The 13,408-nt window shown below is 39.8% G+C and overlaps 1 protein-coding gene across 1 annotated transcript; it reads left to right on the forward strand.

Annotated features, from left to right (window-relative positions):
• The first annotated feature begins 201 nt into the window (after positions 1-201).
• AVPR1A (arginine vasopressin receptor 1A) lies at positions 202-6,021 on the forward strand. Its single transcript, XM_025926955.2, has 2 exons — positions 202-1,977; positions 4,186-6,021. Exons 1-2 carry the CDS (start codon positions 999-1,001, stop codon positions 4,470-4,472), a joined length of 1,266 nt encoding a protein of 421 aa, XP_025782740.1. The 5' UTR covers positions 202-998; the 3' UTR covers positions 4,473-6,021.
• The last annotated feature ends 7,387 nt before the right edge of the window (positions 6,022-13,408 follow it).

A 13,408-nucleotide genomic window follows, 5' to 3' on the forward strand; every position in this document is an offset into this window, starting at 1 on the left:
AGGAGACGATCCTTTTCCTGCAGTAGATACGCCCACGGCCGCCCTGGGGCCGCGATGGAATAAGCGAGCGCCGGCCGGGTGACGAATAGCAGGTGTGTTACTGCGAAGATGGCGCTTTTTAAGCGACGAGGGAGTGACCCTCCCGGGGGCGGGGGAGGGGGAGGGCAGGGACCAGGGCGGGGAGAGGCTGAATTCTCGGAGCCAAGTTGCCCTGGGAGTCAAATGAGCCCGGCAGTGGGCTGGCTAGCTACAGAGGTGGAAACCCCGGTTGGAGCAGTTGGGGTCGCGCTCCTAGTTCAGGCGCAAGGAGTGTGAGCGCCCGGAGGCGGACTCGGGATTTCAACGTACCGCATCCACTGCCTCTGTTGACGTCAAATATGGAGTTAAGGTGGCTATTGAGGGGGCTTGAGGAAATGGTGGTAAGCCAAAAAAACCCAAAAAAAGGGGGGGGGCATAGCACGTCTAGTTCTTCAAGTTTTTGTCAGAAAAGAGCGGGAAAGCGCCCCCATCCAGCCTGTTAAGCCGAGGAATCGGCGAGTCTCCCAGCCCCACCCCTGCAGCAGTGATGCAAAGAGAACAAATCACCGACGTAGAGAGGAGGGAAAAAAAAAAAGAAAGAAAGAAGGAACCCCCTGGGGGTGGTGGGAGGAGAGAGCGGACGGAGTAAGCACGGAGCAGTCTCCAACCACTGGGACGAGAGGGAGCGCTTTCTGGGGAAACAAACTCCGCATAAATAATTGAGTTTGGAGCCCAGTGCTTTCAGAAGCTCGGAGCGCACCTCCCCAGCGCCTTCCTAGCTGAAAAGGAGCCGAGCGGGGAAAGAGGTCGGTGACGGGAGCGAGAGCAACTCGGCCGGCGGTGGGACGCTGCGCCCGCAGACGCCCGCAAGAGGGACAGCAGGGCCCAGTGAGCAGAGCCCAGCGAGCGCGGGAAGGACAGCGCGCGACGGGCAAGGAGCCCTCGCCAGCGGCGGTGGGAAGACAGCTGGGAGGCGCTGCATGGACAGCATGCGTTTCTCCGGAGGCCCCAACGAGGGGCCCGCGGACAACTCCAGCCAGGGGTGGCCCCTGTTAGCCGGCGGTGTCAACGGCAGCCGGGCAGCGGAGGCGCTCGGGGACGGCGGCAGCCCCCAGGGGGACGTGCGCAACGAGGAGCTGGCCAAGCTGGAGATCGCCGTGCTGGCTGTGACTTTCGTGGTAGCCGTGCTAGGTAACAGCAGCGTGTTGGTGGCGCTGCACCGCACCCCTCGCAAGACGTCCCGCATGCACCTCTTCATCCGCCACCTCAGCCTGGCCGACCTGGCCGTCGCTTTCTTCCAGGTGCTGCCGCAGATGTGCTGGGACATCACCTACCGTTTCCGCGGGCCTGACGGGCTGTGCCGCGTGGTGAAGCACCTGCAGGTGTTCGGCATGTTCGTGTCGCCCTACATGCTGGTGGTCATGACCGCCGACCGCTACATTGCGGTGTGCCACCCGCTGAAGACGCTGCAGCAACCGACGCGCCGCTCGCGCCTCATGATCGCTGCCGCCTGGGTGCTGAGCTTCGTGCTTAGCACGCCGCAGTACTTCGTCTTCTCCATGGTCGAGGTGAACAACGTCACCAAGGCCCGGGACTGCTGGGCCACCTTCATCCAGCCCTGGGGTCCCCGCGCCTATGTAACCTGGATGACGGGTGGCATCTTCGTGGCGCCCGTGGTCATCCTGGGTACCTGCTATGGCTTCATCTGCTACCACATCTGGCGCAACGTCCGCGGAAAGACGGCTTTGCTCCCCGGAAAGGGCGCCGAGGGCGCGAGTGGCGCTTTGCATAAGGGGCTCCTGCTCGCGCCGTGTATCAGCAGCGTGAAGACCATTTCCCGCGCCAAGATTCGCACGGTGAAGATGACTTTTGTGATCGTGACCGTTTACATCGTTTGCTGGGCGCCCTTCTTCATCCTTCAGATGTGGTCTGTCTGGGATGAGAAGTTTGTTTGGATCGGTAGGTGTCGGGAGGGAGAAAGGAGGAAAGTGCGGGAATTCGGCTGTGCGTGTGGCCGGGGTTCGGGGGAGGGGGTGCTTTTCATACTATCCTCTGGGGCAGTAGTTCTTAAACTTCTGCATGCTTAGCTTTTGGTGAAATTACCAAAACGGCAGGGGTCTCCAACCCAGACATATTGATTCAGTAGCTGTGGAATGGGGCCCAGGAATGTGCACTTGTAGCTTGAAGTGATCCTAAGACAAATCCAGAAACTGCGCCCTACAGTCAACCAGGCAACTACAAAACGTGATAATGACTTTTTGGCAGATCACTAACCACTGTGCTAATTTCGCCCCCCCCCCCCCCGCCTTTGCGTCTATCGGGTTCAGATAAATATTTGTACTGTAACCACTGCTTTTTGCTAGCTTGTGAAAAATATCACAATACAAAAATTTTGTAGAAATACCCCAACGGCAAAGATAAACGCACATATTTTTTTCTGAAGAAAGATTCTTAAGAAGCCAATAATTCTAATTTAGCATTTAGTGTTCCATTTCTTATCATCTTTTAACTTCTTTTTCTGACAATTACTGTAGCACCTTTTTTTCTGGTATTTTAAAGCAGGATTATTGATAAACTCTAAAATTGTTAAAGTAATTAATTCATCTTTCAGCACTAACTTAACCATACAGCTATAGCACCCCCCCACACACACACACAACTTTTGCAGTGTTTTATGGAGAATGTTCTCTACACCTACTAGTTTCTTTGATTCTAATTCCTCCACAAACTAAAAATACTAACTTCAAAAGAACCCCACCAAAAACAGTTAAGGCTGGGTCTTGAAAAAAGTTATTTCCTATGAGTGAGAAAAAACCCAACTTTTTCAAATAAAATATATTACAGGAATGTTACCAACATCAGCTATAGTTGGGAAATAGGTATCTGGGAAGAACTGTCTCCTTTTGCTATTTGAGATTGAGGTAGGGAGCCTGTGTGATTTACTATTGGAAGTTATATGTGCAAATAAAACATTTGAGAGTGAATTTAATTCAAACGAATAAAAATACCTACATGGCTATAATATTACTGATAATAAATAATACAACATAAATGCTATATTTTTGGTTTATCATTTCCGGTCTTGCTTGATCTTATAGCAGCCTCGTAATTATTGCCAATCAAATAAAAAAACTCAGTCTAATTATTGCTTTATCAGAATTTAGACATAATTTCTAAAAACTTCTCTACCTCTGCATAGGTATGGTGATGATTTTCATTTTTTTTGAATACAGTCTGTAACCACAGATCATGATCACCTTTAATGGTAGCATTTTAGCACAAGGTATGATTAAATCACCTGTAATTTATTCCAGCATAACAACAGTGAGAAGACCCAAGTTTATATTTAATAATGAAGAAAAAGTTAGTGCTTGCTGATTATTCTTATGTTTCAAAAAGGTGTATTATCAGTGTCATAGTTCTGTGAAAGATTATAATATTTATGTGGTTTACCAGTGCAAATTAGCATAAAATATTTCAAAAACTTGTTGGAATTTCCTAACTCAGCTGTTCTTAATATAATTTAATTGCCCAAACCACCAAAATGGTTTTCTTTTAAAATCAAAAGAAACTATAGAAAATTAACAACAACAAAAACACAAAAAACAACTCCAGAAACAACCAAATAATGCATCCTTCAGGGACCTATTACTACTGTTCCCTTATGTATAGTTGTCTTATTACAAAATATGTTTAATATTTAAAAGTGTAGAACTACTAAACATGTTCCATAATGTCATACTTTTGCCTTAGTTGTTAGGATGAATATTTTATTTATGTGGCTATAGACTTTTGAAATTTCATTGAAATTGCAGCCATTCTGTAACTGCTGTGTCTGTTAGCACATACTAATGCTAGTATAAAGAATACACATTTTTTAAAAAATAAATTGTTTAATATTCTTCCCACTCATTCTACTGAGATATTTTCAAGTGGTTTAAGATATTTGAATGAACGTCAATGCATCTTGCTTATGAAAATATTTCACAACCAAGCAATTTCCAGACACCAGCCATTTCCCGGATTAATGAACAATATACTTCATTTTCTACATTAACCCATAACTTTTTCCCCACTTCTAAGAGTCAGTAGAAAAATGAGTTTACCCAGTGCTCAGTTACTTTCATTTGACTATTTAAATAATCTCCCCTTACGTTTTTTGTACAGAATCAGAAAACCCGGCCATCACCATCACTGCATTACTGGCTTCCTTGAATAGTTGCTGTAATCCCTGGATATACATGTTTTTTAGCGGCCATCTCCTGCAAGACTGTGTCCACAGCTTCCCATGCTGCCAGAACATGAATCAAACGTTCAACAAAGAAGATTCTGACAGTATGAGCAGAAGACAGACTTTTTACACTAACAACCGGAGCCCCACAAACAGTATGGGTACATGGAAGGACTCGCCTAAATCGTCCAAGTCCATCAAATTCATTCCTGTTTCAACCTGAGCCCACATTCACGCAGCCTGACTCTTGTAGTGGTCTTTTGGGTCTACTGGCTGAATCCAGCTAGAAATCATGGGAACAAATGAACTTCTAAGAGATAAGCGTCAGTTTGTTGAGTGCAAGACTGTGTTTCTAGTTGCATTTTCTCATTGCTATGACCAAAAGTTATGAATTGTTTTATATGTGACGTTAAAAAATAAAAAAATTAAAAAATGATGAAAAAATATGCTACACTAAGATTTGTAGACCTAATTTTCAGAAATATAATAGAAGTTATAGTTCTAAAGGAAAAACATAACCACCCTGGCTTTACATTCTGTTGTTGGTTTCCTTTCTTTTCTTTTCCTTTTATTATGGATAGAACTAAGGCTTGCTTGGTTTAGAAGTCATAGGATGTAGGGGCATTATTTCAAACAAAGTGAGCTCATCATCAGCCTTAGTGTTTGAAAGGAATTAGAAGAACCTTCAGAGAAATTTTTTCCATCCAATAAAAATCAGTTCATGCATCAGAAAATGCAGCCTCAGGTGCACCTGGGTGGCTCAGTCGGTTAAGCATCTGACTTCCGGCTCAGGTCATGATCTCAGAGTTCCTGAATTCCAGCCCCACGTTGGGCTCTGTGCTGACAGCTCAGAACCTGGAGACTGCCTCAGATTCTGTGTCTCCCTCTTTCTCTGCCCCTCTCCTACTTGCAGTCTCTCTCTCTCTCTCTCTCTCTCTCTCTCTTTCAAAAATAAACATTAAAAAAGAAAAGAAAAGAAAATGCAGCTTCAGGCAGAGACCTGGAGATGGGATAGCACCTTGGACAGGCATGAGTTCTTGGGGCATATGGAGCAGGGGGTGCTTGGTTCAGAGCAGAAAGAGAAAAGTTCTGTTAAATGTTAAATTTCAAAATGGTAACTTTAGAACCGACAGTTCCCTCCTTGTTTTAGGCTCCTCATGTTGTACCAGTTGTAGAAGGTATAATTTATTAAGATGCTGAAGGTTAGAGCAAATATTGTCAAATGGCTAATAAAATATTTTTTCTCCCACTGCAAGTCCATTTTAAAATCAGATTTATGTAAAGAATATCCAGTTTTGTTAGAAGAACAGAAATGGATTGCCCAAGGTACTATGTAGACTTTGTCTAGAACACTGTAAACATATTTTGACCAGTGTTACAGGGTATTCTGTGTTGTGGTGGATAGTAACATGATTATTACTTCATGTTTGGGGTGTCCAGACTTATAAATAAGAGTCTCCTAAAGAGAAACTCAAGATGTAGAATGTCCCTTCGTGTTTAATTAAAAATAATTTGGTCTTTCCTTCCAGTCTCCCAACTGTCTAAGTTACATATGGTAGACGAGAGGCACGGTTGGATGGAATGGGGTGGAGATGGAGGGAAAAAAATTGCTCTGCACCTAGTATGGTTTCCTTTGTTACTAAATGCATGATTTTGGAAAATTACTTAAGCACACATAAAGCTTTCATCTCCTTGGCTGTACAGTGGGGTTGATAACGCCTCACAGGATTGTTGTGAGGACAAAATGAAATCAAAGGTGTGAAAAGATCTTCCTGAACTGTCACGTGTCATATGAATGTACCAATTGCTTTTATTATAGTCTTAGGGCCTTCAGAATTGAACAGCTTTTTCCTGTTTACTTTCCATTAACCAGAATTTGTTGGTTTCATGTCTGGGATACAAAATCCTAGAATTTAAATATAGCTCTGCTGATTCATTGGAGAGCATTGCCAGCGGCCACTAAGCTTGACTTGTGCCTAACCAAAGTTTTCCAATTCAAAGATAGAACTTGCTTGCCTTTAAATGCAGGTAAGTCATGGGGCAGCTGGGTGGCTCAGTCAGTTAAGCGTCAGACTTCCGCTCGGGTCATGATCTCATGGTTTGTGAGTTCGAGCCGTGCACTGGGTTCTGTGCTGAGAGTCTGGAGCCTGCTTCGGATTCGGTGTCTCCCTCTCGCTCTCTGCCCCTCTCCACTCTCACTTTGTGTGTGTGTGTGTGTGTGTGTGTGTGTGTGTGTGTGTGTGTCTTTCAAAAATAAACATTAAATAAAAAATAAATAAATGCAGGCAAATCAGAGCCAGCCAAGAACATCAATTTCTTTTACTTCTAAACAGAGATAAATTACAGCACGACTTGACTGTTGTTACTGCATTTTTCATTAATGGAACCCAGTGTTTTTTTCCGAGCTATTTTGTCTGGCTCCCTCTCCTATTTAGAGATCATGCAATGATTTGAGGACACATCATAAATATTTTGAATCCCTTAGAGGAATTAATAATCATTTTAATAGCATTGTTGTTGTTGTTGTTGTTGTTGTTGTTGTTGTTTAACTTTGCAGATAAGAAATTGAGGACTAGATAGCACTGTGAGAACCTGGAAGTTTCAAGTTCACTCCTCTTCATTCTCTTGCCTTTCCAAATTCTCACGCCGGCTACTCCCTAGATTGATATGCCTACAAAAAGCTTGCAAATATTTTATAGAAATTAAGCCCTTAGGTTTTACAATTCTGCTTTTTAAAAATCAGAAATATGTCTCTTAAAGGGCACTGGATGGCACATTATGAGCCACCTTAAATTAATCAGTTCCTCATCATTTGAGTCATAATAGCACCTCAGTAACCCTGCCCTCTCTGATGCTGTCAGCTCCTGTGACAGCTTCTCTTCAACAATCCAGAACTAAAGCCCTCTGGGTTGGTACAAAGATGAGCCCATCCAATTCCAAAATAATAGCCTCATGTTTTTTGTACAGACTGTTTCAAAATGTTGATGTGTACCTCCAGGTAAAACAATTCGATTTGAATCTTCTATTTAGGAACATCTCTCAAATAAGTTGTGTATCAACCTACTGAGCTGTGTTCTCTCATTTTAATGCATCAGGAGACAAGATAATACAAAAGGCTAGGGAAAACACCAGATGATCCTGAGCGCTAGTTCTGTACTAGGCAAATAGACGGTATTATTCTCCGTGATTTAGGCTGAGAAGCTTAACTTAGCTAGTTGCTAAACTTCCTTAGTGTTATGTACCCAGATATGGTATTCATATGTCCCAAAACAATACTCCAAGTGGAAGAGTCCTGCCTGTCTATTTTAGAAGAAAGGGTGGGGCGCCTGGATAGCTCAGCCTGTTAAGCATCTGACTTTGGCTAAGGTCATGATCTCATGGTCCGTGAGTTAGAGCCCCAAGTCGGACTCAGTGCTGACAGCTCAGAGCTTGGAGCCTGCTTCAGATTCTGTGTCTCCCTCTCTTTTTCTGCCCCTCCCCTGCTCACATTTTGTGTGTGTCTCTCTCTCAAAAATAAATAAACATTTTTTTTTTAAGAAGAAAGGAAACTGTAGGTGGTTAAGAAGAGTATGCTAGGACCTTTTCTTGGCTGAGGAGAAGATCTAAGATATTATGCCAAATGAAGGCTTACAATCAAAGATAAATGTGTAACATCACCTTATTTTATTTTGCAGAGTTATCTGTGGGAACATCGTGCAAGCATACAATATTAATGTATCTGTGTGGGTATGGGGAATGTAATTAAAAAATAATCCACTGGTACAGAGAAATGGGCGGTGTCATTTGATAAACATTAATTGTTGACAAAAAAGGAACATTTTACTTTTTTTGTGGGGGAGAGGGGCAGAGGGAGAGGGAGAGGGAGAGGGAGAGAGAATCTTAAGCAGGTTCCATGCTCAGCATAGAGCCCAATGCGGGGTTTGATCCCAAGACCCTGGGATCACGACCTGAGCCAAAATCAAGAGTTGGGTGCTCAAATGACTGAGCCACCCAGGCACCCTGAATAAGGAACATTTAAGAGTGTGCATTAAGTAATTAACGGGTTAATTTGGGACAGTATTTTTAAAATGTAAAAATAACTGGGCAGGAAATTCGTGAAATTCTTCAGTTACATATATATTCGCCCTACACACAGAACTTCAATCATCATCAAAGTAGTCTTACACCATAAATGAGGGAAGGGTGTGGTTTTTAAAGGGAAAAAAAGTCAAGCAGACTTATTAACATACAGCACCCTCCTAAACTTCTTATAATTCCTAAACTGGAAATCAAACACAACTTAAATCCGTTACTACACAAGGAAAGTAATCCAATTAGGTTACGGATTTAAGTTTTTCAGACTCTAAAACCCACATTATTGTAATGAAATTTGATACTTGAAGCTTTAAATTATAGTTCAGGATTTGATTCTACCACTAAGGCATAATTAGAACTATCCAGGGAGATTGAGCCTAATCCTTCATCCCAAATATCAGAGATTAGGCTCCTTTAAAACCCAGGTAAACTGGGCCCTTAAAGGATTTTCATACTGGAAGCAACAGCTGTATTTAGAGTAAGCCCAGGGCAGAGCCATCTTGCAGGTGCAGAAGCAGCCACTGTATCTACCTCCCTGTGGCCCTTGGCCACTGCCAACGCTTGGAATCATGAGTAACACAGGATGATAAATATTAGAGAATGAATCTTGTAAAAAAATTTTTCAACGCAGGGCTTGAACTCACAACCCCAAGATCAAGACCTAAACTGAGATCAAGAGTCAGACAGTTAACTGACTGAGCCACCCAGGTGCCCCTAGAGAGTTAATCTTTACTGCAACTTGACCTCAGACAATTTGTGCAAAAATTGAAAACTATTCATTAGAAAAGTTACTTCCTTTAAGTCCCCAAGACAGACTAAATAAGTTGAATCACTCAAATTGTGTGACTCCCCCCACACACACAGCCATTTTAAAACTGTTACTCTAACTCGATTTTTAAGTACATTAAATTATCACGAATGAAAAAATATATACGACCTAAGTACATCAACATCAAAAATGTACACTAAGGCTAAAAGTTAAATGCTATTCTTTTTTCTTTTTTGTTTTATATATATTTATATCACATCTTTTTACATTGATTTGTATTCTAAATAAAAACAAAATGTGATGGAATGAATTAAATATTTTTGTGTTCTAAATCTGAAAATAAATCTGATTGTAATATAAGAATAATTAAGAATCATTATTAATATAAAATAATTAGCATTTCCACACATGAAAGTTGTTGTCTTTATTTCATGGGAATTCTGACTTCATATATTCTATAATGCTTTAGATCATTATTATAACAAATTTACTAAGAACTAATGCTGTAGAGGGGCGCCTGAGTGGCTCTGTCAGTTAAGCGTCCGACCTTGGCTCAGGTCATGATCTCATGGTTCATGGGTTCGAGCCCCACGTGGAGCTCTGTGCTGACAGCTCAGAGCCTGGAGCCTGCTTCAGATTCTGTCTCTCCCTCTCTCTCTGCCCCTCCCCAGCTTGCACCCTGTCTCTCTCTCAAAATAAATATACATTAACATTAAAAAAAAGAACTAATGTTGTATATTTAGTATTCAATTTTGGGAACTGTTTTTTCAAAGTTCTACATCCCTTAACTTGTTATGCTATACAGAAGAATTTAAATGTGTTTTCTTGGGGTAATTGTATGGTTCTGGTTTTGATGGATGTTTGTGGCTATATCTAATAGTCGTTTACAGGAAAAAGATGGCTTGTCATATTGTATCGAAATATAACTGGTGTATTTATTTCCCAATTTTACTGTGTATTAGCTTGATTCTATAAATAAAAATACCAAATTTATTTGAAATAATTCTCTCATAATCTAGTTTAATAATGAAATATATTTCAAGTTAATTATGCTGATTTTGAAAAAAACAAATAAGATCTGTTTTATAGCTTTTGATAGGTTTGTATTTGAGCACAAAAATGTTAATGATTATATTATTTGACAATAGCAAGAACAAATAGAACTTTGTAACAGCCATTTCAGTTATAATCATGAAAGCATATAATTTTTGTTGTAGTCTGTATTGACAACAAAAATAATCCAATTAGCTGAGGTCTTGTGTGTCTTCTTAGCCTAAAAATGTCATCTCTGTCTATTAGTTTCCACAAGTTGGTTAAGACTGACTTCTGGGCCCAAAGATCAAGACTCTTTCCATTTAGAAGTCTTTAAAATTGGAATTCTTTACGCTGTGGATTCATAAATTCAAATCATATTAACTTGCAATTTATGCTGTCATATTTTCTCTTTATTTTATTTTACAAATTAAACCCTAATAGCATAGACTAAAGGGCTTATTTTGGGTTTGGCTTAAACTCTAAGCAGTGAATGCCCAGAATGGAAAAAAGGGAATTTGAAGTCTTTATTTTAAAATGCTGTTATTTTAAAACCCACTGTTACTTAAAAGACTTATAACTGCTTAAGAATAAACAGGATTTCTACCAAAGCATATTTCCACAAGATCCTATGAATCAGGTAAATCTGAAATAATAGTGTCATTGTATACCAGAAGAGACTCATAAAGAAATGTGCTAGTGTAAAATTTTTGATTTATTCATTCATTTGTTCTCTATCTTTATCTCTTCTGAATCTCCAGAGTTGTGTTTCTTCCCTAATACTTTCCAAATGCCCTCCAAATACCTTCACTATGACACATACAAAATGATTTGCCATGTTGGTTTGCTAGTCTGTCTTCTCCACAATGATCATATTATACCTAAAAATAGGAGGTATGTCCTCTTCATCTTTGCATCCTCATATAATAGGTGTTTTCTATAATAGCTGCTTAATTAACGTAGATGCTATATATATTATATATGTATACATATATATTATATATAATATATTTACACATATGCACACACACACACACACACACACTAAATACATATAAATACAATAAATACATTCTACATTGTACTGGTACAATACATTGGTAATCTGTATGTTAAACATTGTGTTTAAAAGTGAAAAGCTTTAATTACAAGATGCTTGTATTGTGAAAATAGTACTATACCAGAGAATCAGAAGCCTCAGTTTTTCTACCACCAATAGCTGAATGATCTTGGGGAAATCACTTTAATGAATCTGGAGAGCCTAGGTAATATCATGCTGCTTGCAAACAAATGAATGTACAGATTCAAACCAAAACTTAAAATGATTGCAATAGAAAGGCTTTGTCACTACCACAGTAAAGCGAACTTGTCCCTAGGTAGTAACTATATCACCCTATAGGAATTCAGCAGAATTTAAGTCCAATTGTATATTTGTTCCTCTGCCCAAATCCCAGCTTCCACAGTTTACCAAAGTATCCATGTTTTGACCACAATTGCACCCCACAAATTTGTTACCTAAGTGTCCACGGCCTGTATGGATGCCTCAAACTTTTAGCTCTCTGTGCTCACCCTTAGTTTTAATATCCAAATAAAATGTTTTGGCCTCATCTCATACATTTTTCAAAATCTGTGCCTTGTTCCATATATAAGTGGAATCCTGAGGACTATTATGAATTTCTGCTTCTATTGAACTCTCAGTTTACAGCTCATTAATTTACTTTTCATGACTACTTTTCTTTACTCATTCCCCTCACCACTTTTCTTCCAACACCTTCTATATAAGCACTTGGCTGTCCTACGTGATGGGGTTCCCCAGAAGGATGGGGGTCAACATGGGACTTAGATTCTGCCTCAGAAGAGACAATGATTCATATTCACCATCCTAAAGGTCAATGACCATCCCATCTAAGTAGGATTACTCTCTAATCATTCTCTCCTTTAGGATCTTGCTGGCTGCCCTCTTGCTCAAGCCTCCTCTCTCTACCAAGACCTCAAGTCCCTGTTTTTCCAACTGCCAGAAATTAACAATTTCTCCTTTTTAGCTTGTAGAACTATTTAGATTTATTTGTCTAAAGCCCTCTTACTTAGATTATGCCTTTGAATACAGTGCATTGTCTTTAAGGTGTTTTCTCAAGCAAATGAGCCATTCTCATCCCTTATGAAATGTTGTTTTCCTAGATCAAAGAGCTCAAACTGTACTGTGCTTCTAAAATAACTTCTTTTTCCTTCACTTCTTCCGCACTAGTTGTGAAACATACAGGGTGCTTAAATAATCCAAACTTTGCCCTTCCTTATGCATTTGTGTAACTTTTGTACAATTACTATTTCTTCATGTTGAATTGCCCTCCATTCCCATAGGTTCATAGCTAACAGGGTCATCTCAAAATGCTGTATCAGACACTCATCTCATAATATTCTTAGAAGGAAGCCAATCCAGATGATTGGTTTTTCTATTTCTTCTTGATTATTTCATGTATTTTTTTTGTTTATGTGCAAATTCTGTAACATTTCATTCCATAGCAGTCAAGCAATAAGCAACTGCACCAGCTAATGTTTCTATTATATATATAATATGTTAATATTATGTGCTAATATTATATGCTATTATATGCTATATAATACATATTATATTATATATGCTACAATGTTTATTTTGTATATATAATATGTATAGTTAATAGTATATATATATATAATACATATAATACATATAGTTAACAGACTATGTTTTATATATGTATTGTATATATATTATGTATAGTTAATAGACTATGTTATAACATTAAATATGTTCATATTATATATGTTATATATGTTTATATGATATATATAATATATATATAACATATATTATGTACAGTTAATAGACTTTATTTTTTGAGTAGTTTTAGGTTGATAGCAAAAATTGAATGGCAGGTGCAGAGATTTTCCATATACCCCCTCTCACCACACATTCACAGCCTCTCCCATTACCAACATCCCTCAGCAGAGTGGTTCATTGTTACAATTAATGAATGAACCTATGTTGACACATCATTATCACCCAGAGTCCATTCTTTACGTTAGGGATCACTCTTGGTGTAAATTCTGCGGCTTTGTACAAATGTAAAATTACATGTATCCATCATTATAGTATCATACAGAGTAGTTTCACTGCCCTAAAACCCCTCTGTGCTCTGCCTATTCCTCCCTCCTTCCCCTCCAACCTCTGGAAACCACTGATATTTTTATTGTCTTTAGAGTTTCGTATGTTATATTTTAACATCCACTGTGTCCTTAATGCC

The sequence above is a fragment of the Puma concolor genome, chromosome B4 (genome assembly GCF_028749965.1).
Source record: "Puma concolor isolate L17-30 chromosome B4, mPumCon1.1.hap2, whole genome shotgun sequence".
Classification (NCBI taxonomy): Eukaryota; Metazoa; Chordata; class Mammalia; order Carnivora; family Felidae; genus Puma; species Puma concolor.

Bases quoted from the DNA above. Each gene is read 5' to 3' on its own strand.
- AVPR1A (XM_025926955.2), top strand. From the start codon at position 999: ATGGACAGCATGCGTTTCTCCGGAGGCCCCAACGAGGGGCCCGCGGAC. The intron at 1,978-4,185 runs GTAGGTGTCGGG...TTTTTTGTACAG, and splicing joins TGAGAAGTTTGTTTGGATCG to AATCAGAAAACCCGGCCATC.